We start from the raw sequence: 22,446 nt of genomic DNA, 5'->3' as shown, positions 1-22,446 counted from the left end.
AGCGCCGCGGGAGAACGCGTGATCCTCCTCGTTTGCGTGCGCTCGCACGCTGGTCCGATCGAACTCGTCGAGCACGGGGGATTCTCGGGGGAGCTTCCACTCCCTCCCCCCCCCAAGTTCTCGCGTGTCTTTGCACCTCCGTCGGATTCCGGCGGCTTCGCGATCTCACGTTCGGGTCCGGAGACACGGCATTCTTGCCGCGAAACAATGCGCTTGCGAGATCGCTGCGCGTTTGTCGCGCGAAAGATCGCCGATCTCTGTCTCTCGGCTTCTAGACTCTCGACTTTCCAAGTCCTCAATTTCTCTGATGTCCTTTAAATCATACTCGCGCTCACAGTTTCTTCGAGAAAATCTCGAGTGTCGACTCTCAACCTGCACTCCAACATGCCAGATTTCGAGCGTCTTTGAAATTAAACGCCAATCCGAATTTCTCGGACATTCTACGTATCGACTTTCGCAACTCCCAAGAGCCCGAATTTCGCGAATGCCTCTTCGGTGGAATTTTCAAGCGTCTCTCTCACGCGAAATGTCCCATCCCAATTTCCTCAACATCTGGAATATTTCTGGAAGTGTGTGTGTGCGCTCTCGTGGATAAAAGGAAACACAACACGCGCCTCGTACGTATTTTGTATTACAAGCGGCGGGGACGAGCTCGCGCGTGTTCTCGTCCAAGTCCCCCGTGCACGATCAGCCAACGCAGAGAGCAGCGACGGATAAACGCCCACGCCACGGCGCCGAGACGAGAACTCGGCTTGGCTCATCAGATGATCACACGGGCGTCGTGTATCGTCACCGTCGCCGGGCTTACCTCTTGGATTTTGTAGCTGGTGCGGACGGTCTTGCGCCTGGTGGTGGTGACCTCGTAGGTCTCCTCGACGGTGGGCGCCTCGTCGTCGTCGTCGCGTCGACCTCCGCTGTTCACCATGTCGCCGTCGCCGTCGCTGGTCCTCACCAACGCGTCGGTTCCGTCCATCCTGGCGTTCCGCGCGCGCGCGGTATCCGCTTCCAAGGATCTTCAAGGCTCAAGCGTGGGCTCAAGGCGTCCGCGGGTCCGTGGGTCGCGGAACTCGCAGACAGGGCACCGTCTCAGGGGTCTCGGCTGAAAATCGAAGATCTCGCTCGCTAGCGAGGGCAACACCACCCGGTCTCCGCTGGCTTCTCCTCTGCACGCCGAGAGAGAGAGAGAGAGAGAGAGAGAGAGAGAGAGAGGGAGAGAGGGAGAGAGAGAGAGAAAGAGAGAGAGAGAGAGCGCCGTTCGTCCGATTTCGGGACGCGCAAGCGGAAAACTTTTACTGCCGCGAGACGGAACTATTCCGGGCGTGCAAGTTCCGCGCGAAGCGGAGAGGCTGGCGGTACTAAAGCACCGCGCGCGCGCCGCGCGGAAACCCGCCCGGCGGACGGGAACCCGCGCGCGCTCGCCTTTCCACGGCGAAAATAGAACCTCATGTTCTTTCTCCCGCAGGAAAGGACCACGAAACGCCGTCTCGGCGGCGGCGGCGGCGGCGGCGGCGGCGGACGCGCGAGAATCTCGCGCGTCTCGGGCCATCGGCGAACTACGATCTTCGACGACGCCGATAAATCACTCGTCGCACCGCGGCGTGTCTGCGGTGCGTCGCGCGAGTCGCAAATCGCGGAAAGCGCCGTGAGATAACGCAGACTTGTGCGCTCGAAGGTGCCAGGTGGACGGATTAGCTCTGGGGGAACGGATGAGATGTGCGAGGACTCAAGGATACGAGGATTCATAATTGTCGGGGACTGTGGATCCGCGTGCTCGGTGCTTCGAAGACGGAGGAAGTCGCATAACGCGTTGAACGCGCGACGTAAAAACGACTAAAAATCGTAGAACGCATCTCGCACACAATCGCATATCCCCAAGCGCAGACGTGCGTAATAAAATCTATTTATTCAATAAAATACATATCTCTGAAAATCCGTCGACGCGCAACCAACAGCATAGTATAACAATAGTGTATACATAACAGTAGTGCAATATAGCGTACCTGATAATCCATAAAGATTTAAAAAAGCGCGCGATACAAAATTACGCGAGCTCTATGGGCGTCGAGGTCGCGGCCCTGAAGCACGACGACGATTTCCTCCGGATAATTAGCCTCTCTCATCGAACGATCGATTTTATCTGAGTTCCCTGAGTTTCCTACTTCGCACAAGCCTTTCTATAAAAAAAAAATGGCACAACGTTCAGGAGATTAGATGAGACCAGTCTTGCGTACCGATACTTTTCGGTTTGGCGTGAATCCCGTTTGTGAGTGTGTCGCGTTTGAGGGAAAAGAAAGAAAGAAAATAGGAGAAGATAAGGAAGGACCGACGTACGCGAGGGTCTAAAAGGTTTACGAAATTCTTGTCCGTTCCAAGCTCTCTTCCGTGCTCAGTCGTATCAGTTCTGCCGGCCGATAAACACCGACTTCGGTGATTATGCCGGCGATCAGATGCGCCGGTGTCACGTCGAACGCCGGATTCCAGCACTGTATGCCCGGCGCCGCGATCCTCTGATTTTTTATGTGCGTCATCTCGCGCTCGGGTCGCTCCTCGATAACGATCTGATCGCCACTGGCTATCGCAAAGTCTATGGAGGTGCGCGGCGCGGCCACGTAGAAAGGAACACCGTGGTGCTTCGCGAGGATCGCGATCTGCAATCGAAGAGGAAACGTTCGCGTAAATAAGCCGACTTCTTATCGTCCGTCGTCGTGATTTTCGCCTGACACTTGCCTGATAAGTGCCAATCTTGTTGGCGGTGTCGCCGTTCGCGGCGACCCGGTCCGCGCCCACGACCACTGCTGTGATCTGCTTGCTCTTCAACAGCGCGGCGACCATGTCGTCGCAGATTAGGGTCGCCGGTATCTTATCGTGCACCAGCTCGTAGGCGGTCAGACGGGCGCCCTGATTGTACGGTCTCGTCTCGGTGCAGTACACATGATCTGAAAGCAGATAGATAGTAGCTCGTAGACAAGTGGAAACGCGAGCAGGGTCTGATAACTAGAAAGCAACGGCGAGACTATACCCACCGAGTTTCTTCCTTCTACGGAGAGACCTGATGACACCTAGAGCGGTGCCATATCCCGCGGTGGCGAGACTGCCGGTGTTGCAGTGCGTGAGAATCCTGATGAAGCTGTCCCGGGGTACGCTGCGCAGGATCTCGTCCGCGCCATAATTACCGATCGCCTGGTTGTCCGCCACGTCTTTCTCCAGCATGGCAACTATGGTATTTATGAATCTATAACGGGGATGTTTAAGCTGGAGTATAAGAGCGCCATTCCTCTCTGTGGCACCCGTGACTCACGGCCACCACGTTCGCGGGCACGTCTACCTGCGTGTACATACCTGTCTTTCATCTCGCACGCTGTGACCTTGTCGTTTTCGCTGAGGCTGTTGACCAGCGTGATGAGCTCGTCGGCCGCCGTCTTCATGTTAACGGCGGTCGGACGCGCTGACACCAGGTAGTTGAGCTTACCCTCGACCTCATGGCGGAAGCGTTTCTTATCGGTGATATTTTCGGGCAGTATCTCGGTCGCCAGGCTGAGGCAGCCCACGATTGCAATGGCTGGTGCACCACGTACCTACGCACACGTTCGTCGAATTGACCATGAAAGAGAAGTGCGTGCGCGTTTGCGGTCATGTCGGAGGACAGGTTTGTATACAATCAGTGACGGAAATATCGGGATATATCTACTTTCTCGATAATCTCGCGAAATAATCCGCGTCCAATAGGAAGAACCGTTCGCTAGGTGACGAATTTTCCTATTGGACACCGAATACGCTCCGAAGTTCATCGCGACAGAATGATGCAACTTTTTTTTCACCGGCCGTCTCTCTCTCTCTCTCTCTCTCTCTCTCTCTCTCTCTGTTTTTCTCTTTCTCTCGCTCTAAGACTCCGCCGCTACACGCCGGAGCGTCTCGTTACACAATTATCTCTCCTCGATATTCGTGTTGACACAAATCGCGCGAAGAGTCGCCGAATAAAAAGGCGTTGCAAGCTTCCCGCCGCCAATTACATACGTTATACACGCACACGCAACGCACACACATACACGCGCGCGCGCGTGCACATTCCTCTTCGTATCTGCGCAACCACAAACAGTCGGCTAAAGCAAATAAATTTCGAGCTCGCAAGCTGGATGATGAAACGTAAAAAAGATACAGTCGTTATACAATGGTAAATATTGACAGTATCGAGAGGCTTAATCAAGGCGACAGAGTAGGAGGAAGAGGGAGAAGGGGGATCAGGAGCAGCATGCTGTCCGTGCATCGACTCGTGCGTTCGATTCGCGAGCCGACGCGTCGCAACGATCGTCGAAGCCGTTAATGACGCGGCGATCGTCCGGCGACGTTCCGGGTGGGACGAGGCCGGTCGCGTCCGAGATTGTTACCTGCATCTTGTTGATCGCGTGCCAGCCGTCCTCCACGCCGTTGATGAGGACGGAGCGCGTAGTCTCCGGCAGCAGCGTCTGGTCCAAGATCTCCAGCCTGCCGTTGTCCCATGTGATCGCCTGCAGCGTCATCGTCGAGATGCCGAGATCGCGAAAGCGACGAGCGTGCCAGAAGGGAGAGAGAGAGAGAGAGAGAGAGAGAGAGAAAAGAAAGAACGATCGCCTTGGCGAACGGGAAACGCGGATGATGGAACGCGACGTGACGGCCCTTGTATTTTAAAGAACGGAGTCACAATGGCGGACGACATCGATCGAGGCCGAGGGAAACATTGTAGCTGCGGGCCTCGACGTGCGAATCCATCTCAGCGGCGCGCCGCCATCTGTCGGCCATCTGTCGAGTCGTAACGACTAACGATGCGCGCTCGTCTTTCTCTCTCTCTCTCTCTCTCTCTCTTTCTCTCTCGCACTCACTCGTGTAGTTCGACTCCGCCGCCGCGCAGTCGCCGACTATATTTCCGCCACTCATCTTCGCAGCTCGCTGTCTTCTCCTCGCCACCTCCGCGCGCCAAGACTCGGATAATGTTATTCTCGCCGGGCGTGTTGCGTAACGCTCTTTGATAACGGTCGGACGAGAGGAGATTGCCGAGCTGGAGTCGTGTTTTGAGCGCTCATTCCAACCAGAACATGGAGCTGATAGCCGCAAGGCTGCAAAGTAGCCGTGACGCGACTCAATTTCTACTCGCGAGAAATATGATCGGTTCCGCGAGCGGGAGAGAAAGAGAGAGAGAGAGAGAGAGAGAGAGGCAGGAAGGTAGAAAGATATGAAAATCCTTCGAACAAACAATTACCTGTGTCAACAGCCGCGTCCATTGAACGAAGCGCCCCCTGACGTTCGATACGTCGTTCGATAGGTCGATAAGTCAGGACCGATAGATCGCTCTCGAGCGTTCGCTTGAAGGAACATGGCGCGCGCGTTGTGCTCTAATTAGACTGATTAAGAATCTTTTCCCTGTCTAAATAGAGCGCTGGGACATTGCCGGAGGGAAAAGTCGAAGACATCTCTTTTTTAATTTATCCGTTATTATTATTACGGACAGAATAATAACGAGCCTCGTCTGGCTTGCTTCATCAAGGGAAATCCTCGGAGAGGTAAGAAGCGAATCTTTCGCCGTCCGGAGCCGTAAGTTTAAACACTCCGCATTTTGCAGACATCGGATATTGCATGCTGCTCTTTCTCATCCAAATGTATATTGTTAATTACCGCGTCTTTCTCTCCCACTCTGTTCTCTCCGTGAAAATCGATACGAGCGTGAGCGCGCGTTCGCGTCGAAAGGATCGCGCGCTCTAATCGATCGAACGAATTAAAGACAAAGAGCGGAAGCTCTCGTTCCGCTGAGCGAAAACGGACCGCGATCGTCACATATCGCGTTTAATGGGATTTATGCGAGTATTATCGTCGCCAGCGACGAACGTGGCGAACGTTGAAAGGAGAAAACCGGCCCGGGCGAGCGAGTCGCTCCGAATCGCTCGCCCGAAAACGTTCACGACTTATTTTCGCTATTATTTTCGGCGGAATTGCAAATTCACGTGTAACGCACGTAGAACGGCGCATATCCGATGGGCCGCGTCGATCGTTTTACTTCCAGCTCACGTACGCCGTAAAGTCTGGGGAGGTTAGCGAGAGAGAAGGACGCGCGTCGCTCAGCGTGCGCTGGAAGACGGCGCGAAAACGCCGCACAGCTTCGAGCAGCCACGAGTACCACGTCTTTTCTATATCTCGTCCGTTCCTTTTCCTCCAACGACAACGGAAGTCGCGGATCACCCGATCCGGTTCGGCGCTCGAAATCATCCCCGGCCGTAACTTCGTTTATCGCACGCGACGAAATTTCCAAGTGGAACAAGTCGCACGCGATCGTGGGAGAACGAGAAACATCGCCGTGCAAATCGCGCAATTAGAATCGCGGCTCTTGGACGTAAGTTGTAATGAGAGGAGTTGATCAGCGTGTTGATACGAGCGAAACATTTTTCAGACAGTTCGGGAGACTTTTGAATCGAGCTGAAAAAATGGCGGGATTTATATCGCGTGATATATCCAGGAGACTTCCCGACCCGGGAATTTGTCGAACATCAGTCGATTCCGAGAATCGGAATTTCGCGATCTCGCCAGGCGAATTTTCGCATCTTCCATGCTGATCCTGTATTGTCGTTTCGAGATATTCGAGGACTCGCAGCCGACTCTCTCGCTCTTGCCCGTCGGCAGTCCATAGACATAGGAATATAAGGACAGAGCATAAGCCCGTAAGATAGGCGAGGGGAGTTGTGCTGAAATGTGTGGGAGGGGGGGGCGACTGTGTTTAAGTTTCATTGGCTACAATAGTGCGCATATTCAGAGCGTGTGATGCGACGACTTGGCTGTCATTGGCAAATAATAAATGTAACTGTTCGAGAGTTCGATTAATTTCAGTCTTTAAATGCGACCGAATTATTGCGATTTGGCCGAATATTCTCGGCGCTGTCGGATACGACTTAGGTTGATCGATATCGTGAAGAGAAATCGATCCCAACCAAATACAAACATCCAAGCAATAGCTGGCGAGCCAACTAGGTAGATCTATTATAATTCGAATTATGTTTATCTTTTCCTCGTCACGCAACAGTTGGACAACAGTTTCTAGCAAATTCTACCGCTGATATCGCGCCGAGAATATAGTGGCTGATCGCCAAGGGATTCAGCATATGCGCTAATGATCCGCTATCGAGCACATCGTGTGCTCGTGTAGTTGGTTACTCTCGACGCCTGATTCGACGGGTCGGACAGGCGAACTACGCCACTATTGCAAAGCGGCGGCGCCGGATTCCTTTCCGTGGCGGAATTCATCGGTTTTCTTTGAATTTGTATTTTTTTTTTGTAATAACGAGTTACTGCCGCGCTCTCACTCCGAGCTGACCGTCGCCGTGCTCGCGATCGCCTGTTCGTCCGCGACCGCGACAAGACCATCCGGCGTTCGCGAGCAAGATCTCCGGTCGCGGAGTAGCGCGAACCCGCTCTCAAGGGCGGCTCAAGATCTCCGTTGTTCCCCTCAATTTCGACGGTCAGCCCGCGGTGAACCCGTCCGGTAGCGCGGCTATCTTTGGTGGTGAAATTAAACGGTGGAAAAGCACTTCGAGCCTTCATTTGGATTCTTTCTTGGCCATCTGTTCCTCCAGCCTCCGCTTCATTCGCCCGTTGGTCTATCGATCTCGTTGCTCAGCGCTGAGCGATCCCGGCGGTCGCGGCGCGGCCGATCGAGCGGGTTAGGTTAGGTTAGGTTAGGCGAGCGGGAAGATCGCGCTCGCAAACAGTAACAAATATGATAAGAACTATTTACACTGACAGTATTTTGCAGAGGTTATGCGTGTGTCTTTTTTTCATAATTTCACTCACACACAACTTCATACACATCTATGTATTAGGTGTACAAATGAATAATCCAATTTTTTCAGCTACATTCAAGGTTTATTTTAAAAGAAAGTAAATTAAATTGTTCAATCAAAGTATTCGCCGTTGCTTTCTATAACTTTAAGCCATCTTTCAGGCAGCTGATGAATTCCATCTCGGAAAAATGTTACGTCTTTGGACACGATAAAGTCGTCAAGCCATTTTCGGATCTCATCCACTGATTGGAAGTGCATGATCGGACAAGGCGTGTTGCATCGACCGGAACAAGTGATAATCGGATGGAGCAATGTCTGGTGAATACGCCGCAAGTGCTGCAAGACGTCCCAGTCAAGACTCATTATGGTGTCTTTTGTATTGGAAGCAATGTGTGGCCTGGCGTTGTCATGCAACAATTTCACTGGACGTTCTCCTTTGCCAGTATACGGGCGTTTTCCAATTCTCCAATTCTTGACTCAAGCAGATTAATTGACGTTGGTAGCAGTCCGCAGTAACTGCCGAGTTTCATCCGGTTCCAACAACTCATAATAAAGCACGCCCTTGATATCCCACCAAATGCAGAGAAGAACCTTCTTCTTTCCGAAGCGATTTTGATGATTCGCCGGGATTTACCCATGACTTTCTGCGTTTCGGATTGTCATAGAGTATCCATTTCTCATCGCCCGTAACGATTTTCCACAAGAAAGCTGCTTTCGACGCTGCTTATTGAGAAGAGAAAGACACGCTGCCCACTCGTGGATTTTTGTTGGTTTCAGTGAGTTCATGCGGTTAGGCACCCATTTTCCGTCTTTCTGTATCTTTCCCATCTCACGTAGGCGTTTGGAAATCGTTTGCTGCGTTACTCCCAACTGTTCTGCAAGCTCTTTTTATATTTGTGCCGAATTCTCAGCGAGCAGTTATTTCAAATCATCATTATCGCACTTCGTAGGGCCTCCAGGGCGTTGTTTGTCGATTAGACTGAAATTTTTTAAACCGCTTTTGAACCGCTTAAACCAAAATGCGCACACATCGTACGATACAACACCTTCGCCGAGAAAGGAACAAATCGATTCGCATGCTCTTGCAGCATTTTTTCCTTGTTGGAATTCGTAAAGAATGCGGTGTCGGATATGCACCTTATCTGTTGCCATTTTCGACTGTACCGAACTGAATACTTTTGAAGATTATGTTGGGCCTTTCGCCAAACTATATGTTCTTTTTAATAGCTATATGTCAACATTGCATAATCACAAAAGAGCGGGAAAATCTATTCAATTTAAAATTGATTTCACAACTGCTTAAAATAATTTGGATTATTCATTTGTACACCTAATATGTATGTAAATACTTACACACGGCACAACCACCAATTAGATTTAGGCACAGCTTACCTCGTCGCACCGCGCAGCAATGGTTATCCCCACGCAACTCTATGCTCCGTCCCTATATTCCTGTGTCTATGCGACAGTCTTACCTTTCATTCTGCTCGGCCGCGCAATATTTGCATACTTCGCATACACGTGGACGTTATCTGGCGCGTATGTCACGACTGTTAAGCGGGTTTCTTTCGACAATACATGCGGCGAATGGCGCAAACAGCGGGAATTGTCTCTCCCGCGAGGTACGTATCGCGACCCGACGTCAATTGTTATCGCCGCCAAATATAGAAGCTCGCGCTCGCGCTCGCGTCGATGGCATATCGAGATAACGCGCGAGAAATAAGCACGAGCAGAGCTCTCTCCCTCCTCTCCCGCTCGGGAGGGGAGCGGGAATTTAATTTCGCATTTGTCCCGCGTAACGCCTGAACTTCCGGCAAAGTCGACGCGACGAATCCTCGCAGCTTGAATCCGCGAGTTACCGGCGAACGAGAACGCGCGACGAAAATGAGACGAATCGTCGTCCGTTCATCTTCAGGACGAGTCGGTCTCGGTCCTTCGTGACTCCATCCGCGCCGGAAGCGAGGGGGACGAGGGGGCGGTGGGTGAATAGAGCGCACACCCCGAGGGCTACACAAATTCATATTCACTTTAATTAAATATATCTATGTACATTATAGGTACATCATCATAGTACATTTATACCGTGTGTGATAACTGTACAACAGTAGCACTTTCAATACTGTTCACAAAAATACATCGCATATAAACGAGCAATGAGTTTATACGCAAGGTCGGCTCACACGACTCGCGACGTTGCACGCAGCGGCGTCGCGTTAATGTCGGGATCATTTTTAGCTCTCTCCCTCTCTCCCTCTCTCTCTCTCTCTCTCTCTCTCTCTCGCTCTCTCTCTCTCTCTCTCTCTCTCTAGCGCGCGCATATCGCAGCCGCGAACTCGCGCGGCTCGGCTGCGTCTTTCGTATAATAATGTTATCGTCGTACATCATTAACTGTTATTATGTACAAAAAAAAAAATCGATCCGTGCTCGAGTGTCACGGGCACGTGTCACGGGTCAAGAGGAGGAACGTATGCTACGAGAGAAGATTCCTTTACCATATTTTTCTCCTTCCTGCTATTTTCTTCTTCTTTTTTTTTTCTTGTTTTTCCCTTTTCTCCGTTTTCTCATTCCTTTGTATTTTAACTTACTGCGCATAAAGAACATTATCATCGGCCGGCCCCGAGGGGGCCGTTTCGTTTTTTTTTTTTTTTTTAAGTACCATCAAGAGACACGAGATTGACAGACTGATATCGATATTTATATGTAGTTACATCGAGTGTGTGTGCAATATTAACTGGCAATCCGAATCCTAACGGTCGTGACGAGAATACGCCGGTTGGCCAGTAGGTTCCAAAACTTACTAAGCCGATCGTACGACGCGGGGGGAGGGGGGAGGATGAGGAGAACGAAGGGATGGAGGGATAGCGATTCGTCGGTCGCATTTTATTCGTTCGCAAGCGCGTTCGCTTGCCGAGGATGTTCAAGCCCTTACACTGAAAGGGGGGAGAGAATCAAGAAAGTTGTCCGACGACGAGTCACGAGGGGGGAGAAAGGGAAGGGTTTTTCCTCACATAAACATTTCTCCTCTCTATCCGTCGAGTCCTAAAGAGAAAAGGACGTGTGAAACTAAAGTGGACGTTTGACTAAAGTGAAAAGGGCGAGTTGTAAAAAGAAACAAGAAATCCCTCTCTAAACTTAGTACACCTTGGAACCTCATCGCGATGATCGCGACAGAGCTGCGCTGCGCGCTCTCTCCGCGTCTTTCGAACAGCTTATCACAATTGAATTCGACCTCACCTCGCTCGTGCAATTCGAACGACGCGCTTTCTCGACGTTGACTATGTACAGGAGTATTCTCGCGAAAAAACAACAAGGAACATTTGGTATCGAGGGCGATAATTCGGTGAATTGCGGTGTCGGTGGCCAGGTGCGGGAGATCGCCGCCACTCGGCGTCTAGGAACTTGTGTAGCAACTTTGCGGGTGTATAGCGCGCGAAATACGCGATAGGGCATAATCGTCGACGAGGGGGAAGAGGAACGTCCGATCGCGTCCGTGGCTCCGCGAGGTCGCGACCGCGCGACCAAGTGACTTTGTGCGGCGCGGGGGCAGACGCGTCCCGTCGTTCTCGCGGAGAAGACAGCTCGCTCTCGAGCCCGACGAAGACGAGCGAGACGAGAGAGACAGAGAGACAGGACTCTCTCTCTCTCTCTCTCTCTCTCTCTCTCTCTCTCTCTCTCTCTCTCTCTCTCTCTCTCTCTCTCTCTCTCTCTCTCCCTCTCCCTCTCTCTCTCTCTCTCTCTCTCTCTCTGCGAGTCGTCGTTCGAGTAAGGGAACATACGGAACCAAAGAACGCGCGAGCGCGCTCGCGCGAATACGGAAGACAGAAAAAAAGTGCAGGACCTCTGCAGGATTCTGCAGGATTCTGCAGGATACTGCGGAAGGCTGCTGTATCGGAAGGAAACGACGAGTCGCGTCGGGCCGTTCCGCGTGTTTGACGAAGGCAATATTTGCCTCGCGCGCGCGCGCGCGCGCAGGCAACGAATCGATCGAAAAGTCGGCAGCCTCAGCAAATTAAACAGCCGTCCTCGAAGTCCCCATTTCCGCTACACCGGACCACCAACACGGAGAGACACGTGTACGGGGCGTTTCACAAAGAGCGTGTAACGATCACCGGAGGCTGTCTCGTACGACTCTCCCTCGGGGGAATCGGCAATCCGGCAGGGAATCTGCGAACTTTTTCGATTCGCGACAACGCGTGAAACGGGAAGGGGGAACCGGAAGAGCTCGGGACACGGTCTCGGTGAATGATCCGAGGCATTTCGTCGTTGCCGTCGATAGAGAGATATCATCATCATGGTTCGATTGATAATTTCAGCGATTCCCGGGCCTCGATCGCAGACTTTTAACAATCCTGCGCGCGCGTCGGTGTTTAACGCGCCACCAGTCAGTCGGCGTCGAGTTGGCTTCAAATGATCGGATTTGTAAGCCCTGAGAGCATCGACGATATCGAGGTCCCGACGAGTGAAGGGTATAGAGGTGGTGGGATCGAGAGCTATCCCCCGTCGAGTGAAAACGTTCGCGCGCCAAGTTTCTCGCGGTCTCGGGGAGAGGAGCGGATAATCCTTGCCGTCGGTAAGCACGCTTTTTGGGACGTACGCCCTGTACACTCGTGTACAGTTATCTATGTATTATGTATTACATAATATATGTATGCGCGTGTATGCATATGTATATGTACTACCTAGCTCCATTTGAGTTGTGTGGAGGATTCCGATGGGATCGACGTGACGTATCTGCGCTGATCGAGGAAACGTCACAATTCCATTTGGACGTATCACCGAGATGACACCACTCCAGTCTCGCGGCCGCGGTACCCTATTTACAATGTAGTGAGAACGTGTCTGTGCGTACGCGCGCGCGCGTGTGTGTATGTGTGTGTATATGTGTGCGCATGTACTGCGCGGGTGTGTGTGTGTCTGTGTCTCTTTTCACCCCTTTCACCCGTACCCTCGCCGAGGCGAGAGGAGTAAAACGGGCGATCTCGTCTCGAACAGCTCAGACCCGATAATTTGGTCGGACACGGAACTTTTGAAATCGAGCGCAAACCGTCGAACCCGCGATTGAAAAAGTGTACGTCGCGCGAGTTTCCTCTCTCTCTCTCTCTCTCTCTCTCTCTCTCTTTGCCCCTCCTCCTCTCATTCATCTCCAGCCCCCCTTCTGTCTCTCGTTATCGGTGACGTGCAGCCTACCTGTGGAGAGTTTGGCGAGAGCCGCGCGATTTAACCCGTTCGAGATAACCGATTCTACTTTCAGTTAACCCGCGCGGAATTAATGCGACGACGACGACGACGACGACGTTCGACTCGCCTCCGCGATTCGAAGATCGTCGGCATCGTGGAAGCGCTCGAAATCCGACGTCCGCCCTTATCACAGCCGCGGCCACTCGCACGCCGCCGGCCGCAAAGGCCGAGGACGCGTCTTCGACTCGGGTAAAAACGCAAAGACCAGATATATCCAAGAGTGTGCGCGACGCAAAGGGGGAAAAGAGCCTGCGAAATAAAAACTCGTCGCTCTACGCTACGACTATTATTACGAGCGGAGCAGTGCTCGAGGAGAGTGTATGAGAACGGTGTGCGCGAATCCTCGTGACGACTAGCTAAAAAGTTTCAGAGCCGAACGGACCCGGTCCGCCGATGCTCTCTCGCGCGCGCTTATGTACTGCGCCCAGAAAGACAGTCTAAAGCAAATCCCTAACGTTACGCTCGCGTGGTCGGCAAATAAAAAAGGAAGGGGAAGGGGGAAAAGAGAGAGAGAGAGAGAGAGAGAGAGAGAGAGAGAGAGAGAAATTAACAAATAAAAGAAGAGGGAAGCGCTGCCGGTGATACACAGAGAGCGCGGAGTAGCAGTATCGATCGCTCCGCGCGTCAGTTTCCGCAGATATTTACACTCGATTTTACAACGAGCGTCCGAGACTGGAGCGATTCGTCGCGGGCGAGTCGTGCCATCTTCCCTTCGCGATCGGACAATCGCGATCCCGATACGCGCTCGCAAGAAACATATTACTTTACGAGCAACGCGTTCGTCAACACGAACGGACTGGCCGGAAATGAAGACCGAAGACCGGCCGATCGATCGATCGATCGATCGACCGCTAAATCTCGCTTTGTCTCTGCGATCGTCCTTATGAATCTTGGAAGATCGTCTCTCTTCCCAATCTCGGTCTCTTCGATGAATTTCCACAGCTCGGTAAGAAACTCGGCGACCTTTGTTGATCCGAGTGAACGTTCCAAGTAAATAACGTTTCTCTTCTCCTCCGCGTTCACTCGCCAAGAGACAATCATCGTCATCATCGGGTCAGTCCGTCCTTGCGAGTAATTAGCCTTAGCAATATAACCGCCCCTAATATATCACATAACTCCCATTGTGACTTGGCTTGCTGCTATGAGTAAAACTTAGGAACCACACGGTCAAAAACTCTCATCTAGGTGTGAGGTTTGCTTAGGTACTTTACGAGCCTCAACAGCGATTACAACCGTTCATTACACGAAGAGTATTGGTCCAAAGAGAAATGTTCGGGTATATCTGAAGTGATGATCCGCCGTCTCTCGAGAGACGTCGTTTCGTTGCGGACAGTGATCTAAGACGGGGCTCCTCGAACAGCGCAACGCTATTCCCGGCTGGATATCGTAACTCGGGGAGAGAGAGAGAGAGAGAGAGAGAGAGAGAGAGAGAGAGAGAGGGGGGGGGGGGAGAGAGAGAGAGAGAGAGAGCGTGGAAGAAGGGGAGCGGCTGCAACGTAATCTTTTATACTAAATATTAACAGGTTGCTCGTGCCGGCAGATCCTAGATGGATTTACAATTCGTTACTCGAGACATTTACACTTCCGAGACATCCTCGGAGCGGGCTTTCTCGTCTCGCTCGCGACTGTGAGGCGAGCAGCAGGGTGTCGAGGAGAGATTCAAAGCCCTCGCGGACCCGGCCAGTTGGAAGAATAATAAATCAACGAACGGAGCTCGTTCGTCCGGTTTTTCCGCGCTTGGCGATCGTTCTTGGCAATCGCGCGGCGAAGATACGAGGAGCCCCGATTTGCGGTTTGTATTATTCTCTATCGGAACGCTGCTCGTTCTTTCTCACTCTCTCTCTCTCTCTCTCTCTCTTGGTTTCTCTCTCTCTCTCTCTCTCTCTCTCTCCCTCCCTCTCTTGGCAGCGTGATTATCAAAAACCACCTCGCGCGCGGGAGTTTGCGAAGTGCCCGTCACCGTCTTTTTTGATCCAAAATCGCTCTTGTCAACGTCAATAACAGTATCAGAGCGCGAAACACGCGCTCGGGCGCCGCCCGATTCGTTATCGTTTATCGCCGTATAGTCGCTGCAACGGACGAATACGAGCGACTCGATGTGTGATACTCGCTGCTTTCTCCGCGGTGAGAAGAAGTGAGAAGGCTCGACGTGTGTCCATCCCGCGAAGTGCTCGAATTTTTACCGCTCGCTCATGTTGCGATCCGCCGTGGCGGTTTCCCCGCCGCCATCACTACCGTCGTCTCATCACACTCGCTGCCGAAATATCTTTCTCCTACATACGTAATATATCTGCACACGCACACGTAATACTGTTACGGACGTCCGGGACGTCTCAGCCGCGCGTTTCGCGTACCACCGTCCTCGGTCTACGACGACGACGACGAGGTCGCGTTTGTCGCTTAATTGAAAATCATCCTTACGTTCTAGATATTCTTCGACATTTGGTCTCCCAACCTCGCGGTCTCGTGATTTCCACCCGATAAAAAATCAATCAACGAGGAAGAGAGAGAGAGAGAGAGAGAGAGAGAGAGAGGGAGGGAGGGAGAAAGAGAGAGAACGTGTGTGTGTGTGTCAAGGGGCGTATAATAAATAAAAAAAGAAACGGAAGACGTCTTACGTTCTAAGTGACTAAAATTATTCGTCCGGACCTTCCGGGCCCAGTCTTTGGACGTCGGAGTGATTAAAACCGGGAGGGAATAGGAGAGTGTGAGGGGTTCGTCTTCGCATACCGAGGACAGCAGGTGCGCGTGTGCACATACCTTTCTCTCTCACTGATTCGCTCATGTACGTGTACCGCCTGCGTCTAGCGACGCAACAATCGACCGTGAGAAAAGATCGTAATAATAATGCGCGATCACGTAGCGGAAATAATATTAAGATTAATAGGATTAATCCTCTTTCTCTCTCCCACTCTCCTTCCCTCCCTCCCTCCCTCCCCGTCTCTCTCTCTCTCTCTCTCTCTCTCTCTCTCTCTCTCTCTATTTTTTGTAACAGTGATAACGATCGTTCTATCACGCTAATAATTCGTAATACCCTTTGGAAGAATTTCTTCTTCTTCCTCTTCTTCTTCTTTATTCATTTTCTTTTTTTTTTCGGTGTTCGAAAATCACAGCGCGCGTTTCAGCCTTCCATTGCATATAATTAGAACCGTTTGACACATCGAAGCTCGAAGCATGGCCCACGCCTCGGCGTTCTCAGCGTGCATCCATTTCGCGTTCGCCTTCTTCTCTTCTTCTTCTTCTTCTTCCTCCGTCGTCTTACCTTAGCTCGACCGTGCCGTCGAGTGATCGACAAAACGTAGAGAGACAGACAGACGGTCCTCGATCGAAATCAATAATCAACGAAGCGGAACGAATTCTCTCGCCGATCTGTCAGCTCGACGATTTGACGTGTGCGCAATATATTGTGTGTAGCGTCGTGTGAGGGGCGGACGAGCGTCGGGGGGAGGGGGGTGGGGGGAGCGCGAGAGATCGTGAGCGGACGTCGAAGCGATTATCAGTCAGAATCGGCGTGCGTCGATTACCAAGCACTTTCGCGAGTGGCCTTTCTGCCCGCACAATCGCTGATTGTGCCAATAGTCCCCGCCAGCCGGAAGCGTGTCGCAAGCAGCGGCCAATTTCAGGAACGATGACTCGGGAAGCGAAGTGAAGATCGAGACGTTGTTTGTAAGAAAAGGAAGAGAAGACGACTCGGTTGAGTCAGCTCGCGAGCGGAACGGCCTGAGCTGCGACAATTTCGAAGACATCCCCTCGTCGACGACTCCTCGCGCGAGCTCTCGCACCGCCGTCCGCCCCGGCCCGAGAGGGAGCCGACATGCACACACGCGCGCGCACACACACACACACGCACGCACACACACACACACACACACACACACACACACACACACACACACGGAGGCCACACCTCGCCGTCTTGCTCGCGCGAAAACTATTCGAAGCGTTACCTATCGATCGATTGTCCTCGCAAAATTCTGACTTCGTGCCAGCCGCCCGACCGTCAGCGCGTGAGAGCACGTCGTCGATAGATCTCTCCCGCCCTATTTATTTCCCGCTCGCCCCGTCGCGCCCCGCCGCGCCGCGCCGCACCGCGCATCGCCCTTTCGTGCCGCGTTTCACGGGATGTGACGGAAGTTTCGAGGGCGCGCTGATCGATAACCGTCCTTTCGCTCGGCCCCTCGTCGCGTCTGCCGCCCGGTCCGGTCCGGCGGTGCGGCGATGTCCGAAGACGCGATGGCGACAAACGTCATTATTATAAACCGGCAAACAATTATCGCTAATGAGGCCATTGGTCGAACGGATTCGCCCCGCGAATCGATCACACCATCTCTCTCTCTCTCTCTCTCTCTCTCTCTCTCTCTCTCTCTCTCTCTCTCTCTCTCTCTCTCTCTCTCTCTCTCCCCCTCTCTCTCTCTCTCGCGACGGATGATCCGGCGCCGCTGTTCAGCCGCCAGGTTCCAGCCGCTGTCAACTCGGGGGAGGTGCACGTGCACTCTTTCCGACCACACTCACCCTTCCCCCTTCCGCCCCGCCGCCAAGGAAGAACGGTGCCGCTCGTCGCCGATCCCCGCGAGATCGTTCGTGGTTCCTCCGTGGATTCTAGGATTTTAGGATGCCGAGCGTCCCGCGCGAAGCACTTTCCGCCGAAGAGTCCGAGTCCGCGCTCTCTCCTCCTCCTCCTCTTCTCGAGGACGCTTCACCATTCGGGTCTCCGGTGCCTCGTCGGCTCGGTGAGGAGCGACGGTCAGGGTAACCCGAAGCCGAAGAAGGGCGCGACCGGGCGCTCGTGGAACAGACGCGGCGGTGGCGGAAGTGGCGGCGGCCGCTTCCTTCGCGGGACGATCACCGTCCTCTACAAGGACCCCTTCCCGGCGAACAGCATGTCCCTGTGCTTGGTGCGTATGTGCGAGCGCAGAGTGTCGATCCTGCTGTAGGTGGCCGGGCAATAAGGGCACAGCGAGCGCTGCGCGGTGTGTATGTGGAAGTGGTGCCAACGATTGGTCACCTGCTTCCCGCAGGCGCGGCATCTCCACAGCGCCGGGCTGCCAAGCGACACGGCGAACATCTCGTGATAAGAGAGGCCGACCGGCACGCTCGGCATCGTACCTGCAAACCCAACAGCATCTACATGCCCTTCGTGCACACCAAGCGCAGCAGCAGCGGCGGCAGCAGCAGCGCGAGCAGCGCGCCGCGTTCGCTCGGCGTTTCGCCGCGAACGCGCGGATTCCTCCCGTGACTCCGCGCGGGAGTCCCGGGACCCCGAGATCCGGGGATTCCGCGTGTCCGGAATCCACGGACACCCTCGTGGTGGACCTTGCTCGTGGATCCTTAAGGGCGGGCAAGGGAGAGGAGCAAGTGGGTGGATAGGTAGGTAGGTAGGTAGGTAGGTAGGTAGATAGGTAGATTGAGTCTCGGGATATCGCCGGGCGAGACCTGAGAACCGGGGGATTCTCTCTCGACGAAGCTGGAAATCCAGCGGGTCTTCGTGCCTTCTCGAAGACGAAGCCTTCGGGATGTCTCAGACTCGTCGAGTTGAGTTTTTCGCTCTCCGACCCGCGATCGTGCGATCTTCAAACTCTCTCGGTCCCTTCTCGTGACCTCACGAAATCCCTCGGACACTTCGGCGTGCTGAGTGGTCAGTTGTGCGTATGTGTGTCTGCGTGTATGTGTGTGAGATTGTGTGTGTGTGTGTGTGTGTGTGTGTGTGTGTGTGTGTGTGTGTGTGTGTGTGTGTGTGTGTGTGTGTGTGTGAAACATTCGTTTGGCGCAGTGTCCGAGCGTCAGTGTCCTTGTGAACGGTCTGCTGGTCTTGCGGTCGGTGACGTCCTCTCGTGATGCAACTCGATATCATCGATACTCGTGCACGACGACGACGACGACGACGACGACGACGACGACGACGACGACGGCGACGAGCCTCGGCGGATGAGAATCGCGCCGATGTGCCATGGGAAACATTCGCGCAGATTCGCTCTCGCGAAACACACGAGACGCGGCCCTCGCGATTCCTCGCGGAGCGCGCGACGCGAATTTCCGCCTGAGGATTCGCTCGACTCTCGCGACCGCGAGAGATCGATACTTCCTCTCTCGCAACGGCTTCGATCGAGCTCGCGACCGATTCTTCGTACGTTCGAGTTTCGCGAATTTCGCCGGAGAATCCGAGGCGAACGTTGCGTGCTCGCGCGCTCTCGCTGCTGTCGCAGAATTCTCCGAGGAAACTCTTCCCTTCGCGAGCATACGCGAGGGCGGAGAAAGGAGAGGAGAAAAGAGAAGAGAAAAAGCACGACAGGAACGTCGCAAAGCAGGACAAAGTGAGTCGAAAGCGATGGGAGGACGGGGAGGGGGAGGGGGAGTGTGTCCGGTCATGTGTGAACGCAATCCACACGCACGATCACCATTCACCTTCTCTCTTTCACAGCCTCCAACAAGCGGAGATATTCCGTAAGCGTCCCGGGGTATATACTCACGTTCTGATGTACCCCGCCGTGGAATCGCGCGAGAAATACGTCGACGGGGGGAGTAGGAAGAGGGGAGAGTAGCGGAGAGGTAAAAATTGTGCGCCTCCACGTCCTGAGGGAGATACCTGAGAGTATCTCTCAGGTACCTCCTCGGATCCTCGAATCCTCGAGTACATCGAGGATGTACGCTCGCACGTGCACTCCTCTTTCTCTCTCCCCTCCCTCCCTCTCTCTCTCTCTCTCTCTCTCTCTCTCTCTCGGATAACCGCGAGTCGTATCACTTTATAAAGCTCGCGTAAGATCGTCGAGTCGTCGGATTGAGGTGTCCTTTTCGGTTCTTCAGCGCTCACGGCGAGCGCTTCTTCGAGATGTACTCGGCGATATAACGCGCGTGTATACAACGCGCGCTGGGTAGGCGGGTAGGTGTGTGGGTGGGTGAGCGAGTGAGAGAGATATACACAGACCCAGCACACGGAGGGGAAAAATACTTAACCGAAGGTTTGCCGATGTTATTGCGGGATTATCCGCGACGGAGCTCGTCGCCTCCGATAATCCGCGCCGGGCGATGCAGGAAGTTCACACGCTCGATGCTGGCTGTCTCGTCTCGCCGGCGCGGCGACGGGAACTTCGAGTACCGTCTCGTGTGTCGCGTTCGTACAACGCGATCAAAAAGTCACGGCCAGTCACGTGCATCGCGAAGTCGGGAAGGCCGATTTCGCGTTCGCGGCCCGAACGCCGAGGACTCGCGATTCTAACAAGAGTCCTCCAGCCAGCCAGCCAGCCAGACTTTTTGATCGGTACGCGGACGATTTGCAGAATTTTACACGGCGCAGGATGATTAGCGGTAACTTCTCGTGATTTCGCGTGACTTCTTCGGAGGAATTACGAAGAAAGAAATGGGAACTTTTTGATCGCGTACAGCGTCAATTGAAACTCAACGTTGCGAATAACAACGCCGAGGTGAAAATTCCACGAGGGACAGCGGACGAGGAATATTCCGCGTAGAAACCAAGCAAGGAAGGAAACCTTCAAGTCCAAACCTAATCCAGACAAAGCACACGCTGCGAGTAGACAAATACCTCCAAACGACATCATCCTACGAAACCCCCCGACACACAGCGAGTGGGCGCTCGGAAAGCTCGAACTTTATTACTTTGCATGTAGATCAGCCCTTTGCTCGATGCAGCGTGATAGCCGCTCTTGAGCGCACGCACCTCAGGATAGTCGGTCTGACTAGGTGTTGCGGTTCCATCAAATGCCAGTTCACCCCCCAAAGGTACGCCGCGCGTATCGATTATCGAAACGGATTACCTGCGAACGAAGCATCCGATAATCCACACTGCGGACCGAGTCTATATCGCGCTCTGTCGCTTCTGCCGAGCGACGCTCGATATATCGCGGAATTATCGGGGCCGTTCGAGTGCCGAGTCCAAGAGGGGTCGAGAGCTTGCCCTCCTCGCACGCGAGGATCCTCCTAAAATGCCCGCTATCACGATGCCAACTCTCCTTTATTTTATCGTACAATATTTATATATTAATATATCCACATCTATATATATATATATATAATATATATATATATATATATTACATCTCTTAATGCGAGTAGCCTCATAAAGCACCTACATTCGATTCGTAAAGAAATGTCGTCGGTCCTCCTTATCTCTAATTGGCCATTAGTCGCGTAGTCTAAACTGCGCGTACGCGCGCACGCACCGAAGCAGATTTCCACCATGTTCTCATCGCGGGGGGGAGGGGGGGAAGCAACGCGATCGTTAAGGGGTAACATCAGAAGTAAGTGCCTGGAAACACAGAGTAAATTTGGGAATTTTTTGTAGTTAAATAACAACACGGATGGAAAATTGGTTTGAAGGTCTCCAACGTGCATACCTTAAACTACACGAAATAATTTTTTGTTATTATTTTGCCTCAAGATGACGAAAGCTGAAGCTCTCCAAGTAAAACCACGTTTTTCGAATGGGCTTACAGCAGAAGTTTAACAAATCTCATCCGATCTCACTCGAAATTCTTACAGTAGCTGCTGAACTGAATTCTCTAGAGAAGTACGCATGATTTTTACGATCGGTTTAAAACTTTTGTTATTATATTTTTCACTGAATTTCTCGGATAAAACCGAAACATTTTTCCTAATGTTCACCATTTCTACAAAAATCCATATTTTAACATATACTATGTGTACTTCTCCAGCAAATTTAATGTAGATTAACAAAAATTTTGCCATTTTGTCCTTTTTGAAAGTATACGGCATTTCTGCTGCAAGCCGCGGGGGGGGGGGGGACCCGTGAGAAAAATGCGGTTTTACTTGGAGAGCTTCAGCGCCGCCATCTTGTGGCAAAATAATAACAAAAAATTGTTTTGTGTAGTTCAAGGTACGCACGTTAGAGGCCTTCAAATCAATTTTCCATCTATGTTGTTATTTAACTACAAAAAATTCCCAAACTTACTCTGTGTTTTCAGGCGTTCGCTCAGATGTTACCCCTTAAGAAGCGGAAGACTCCTCGCGCTTTCGAATATTTCGATCCTCCTTGCTTCGTCGTCGGATTCTCCGCTCTCCCATCGAACTTGTCGCGCTCTTGCCCTCCTCTCTACGTCCCACGGGAAGACGACGAGATCTCAGCTGTCGGTTGCGGGCGCGAGCAGATCGCGGAATGAATGAAGAACACGGGGGAGCCCCCTCGGGCGAGCCGGCCTCGGTCGAGGGAACCGAAGGTACAAGTAGTAGAAGAGTCAAGTCGCACTACTCTTTGGAAAATGCAACGCGCGCCTCGCTCACGCACCGTCACGTAACGTCACGTAGCCGCGACCGCGCGTAACGGTACACCTCCTCCGAACTATCTTTGGCATCTCGACGGCGGAAGAATGCACTCGGGGTCGCGTCGTCGACGGTGTGTGCGTGTGTGTGCGTGTGTGTGTGTGGTACGCGTCTGTGT

The 22,446-nt window shown here is 52.8% G+C and overlaps 3 protein-coding genes across 17 annotated transcripts in view; all 3 read right to left on the bottom strand.

Annotated features, from left to right (window-relative positions):
* Positions 1 to 1,357, bottom strand: part of tmod (tropomodulin) — a 63,001-nt gene extending 61,644 nt beyond the window's left edge. For 6 of the 13 annotated variants that reach the window (XR_003113254.1, XR_003113255.1, XR_003113253.1 and 3 more), the window contains exon 1: positions 809 to 1,357. Coding sequence is in view for 6 of the 13 variants with exons in the window: in XM_025301077.1 (XP_025156862.1) it covers positions 809 to 973 (165 nt within the window). In the remaining 7 variants the exon portion in view is untranslated. The remainder of the gene's footprint in view (positions 1 to 808) is intronic. The other 7 variants (XR_003113258.1, XR_003113256.1, XR_003113260.1 and 4 more) reach the window with 2 other exon arrangements.
* A 784-nt stretch (positions 1,358 to 2,141) lies between these two features.
* LOC105185690 (methylthioribose-1-phosphate isomerase) lies at positions 2,142 to 4,712 on the bottom strand. The gene is made up of 5 exons (XM_011145369.3): positions 4,386 to 4,712; positions 3,340 to 3,575; positions 3,024 to 3,232; positions 2,728 to 2,936; positions 2,142 to 2,648 (listed from the first exon to the last, which is right to left on the bottom strand). The coding sequence occupies exons 1-5, from the start codon at positions 4,515 to 4,517 to the stop codon at positions 2,349 to 2,351; spliced, it is 1,086 nt and encodes a 361-aa protein (XP_011143671.1). The 5' UTR covers positions 4,518 to 4,712; the 3' UTR covers positions 2,142 to 2,348.
* Positions 4,655 to 22,446, bottom strand: part of LOC105185691 (sex determination protein fruitless) — a 74,443-nt gene continuing 56,651 nt past the window's right edge. For 2 of the 3 annotated variants that reach the window (XM_025301068.1, XM_025301074.1), the window contains one exon: positions 4,655 to 5,090. In XM_025301068.1, coding sequence (XP_025156853.1) covers positions 4,675 to 5,090 — 416 coding nt within the window. In that variant the 3' untranslated portion in view covers positions 4,655 to 4,674. Of the gene's footprint in view, positions 5,091 to 17,405; positions 18,144 to 22,446 lie in introns of those variants that run through there. The other variant, XM_025301073.1, reaches the window with a different exon arrangement.

Source organism: Harpegnathos saltator, unplaced genomic scaffold, assembly GCF_003227715.2.
Source record: "Harpegnathos saltator strain DR-91 unplaced genomic scaffold, Hsal_v8.6 scaffold401, whole genome shotgun sequence".
Taxonomy (NCBI): domain Eukaryota; kingdom Metazoa; phylum Arthropoda; class Insecta; order Hymenoptera; family Formicidae; genus Harpegnathos; species Harpegnathos saltator.
The sequence above is the reverse complement of the archived record's forward strand: the minus strand, read 5'-3'. Positions and strand labels throughout refer to the sequence as shown.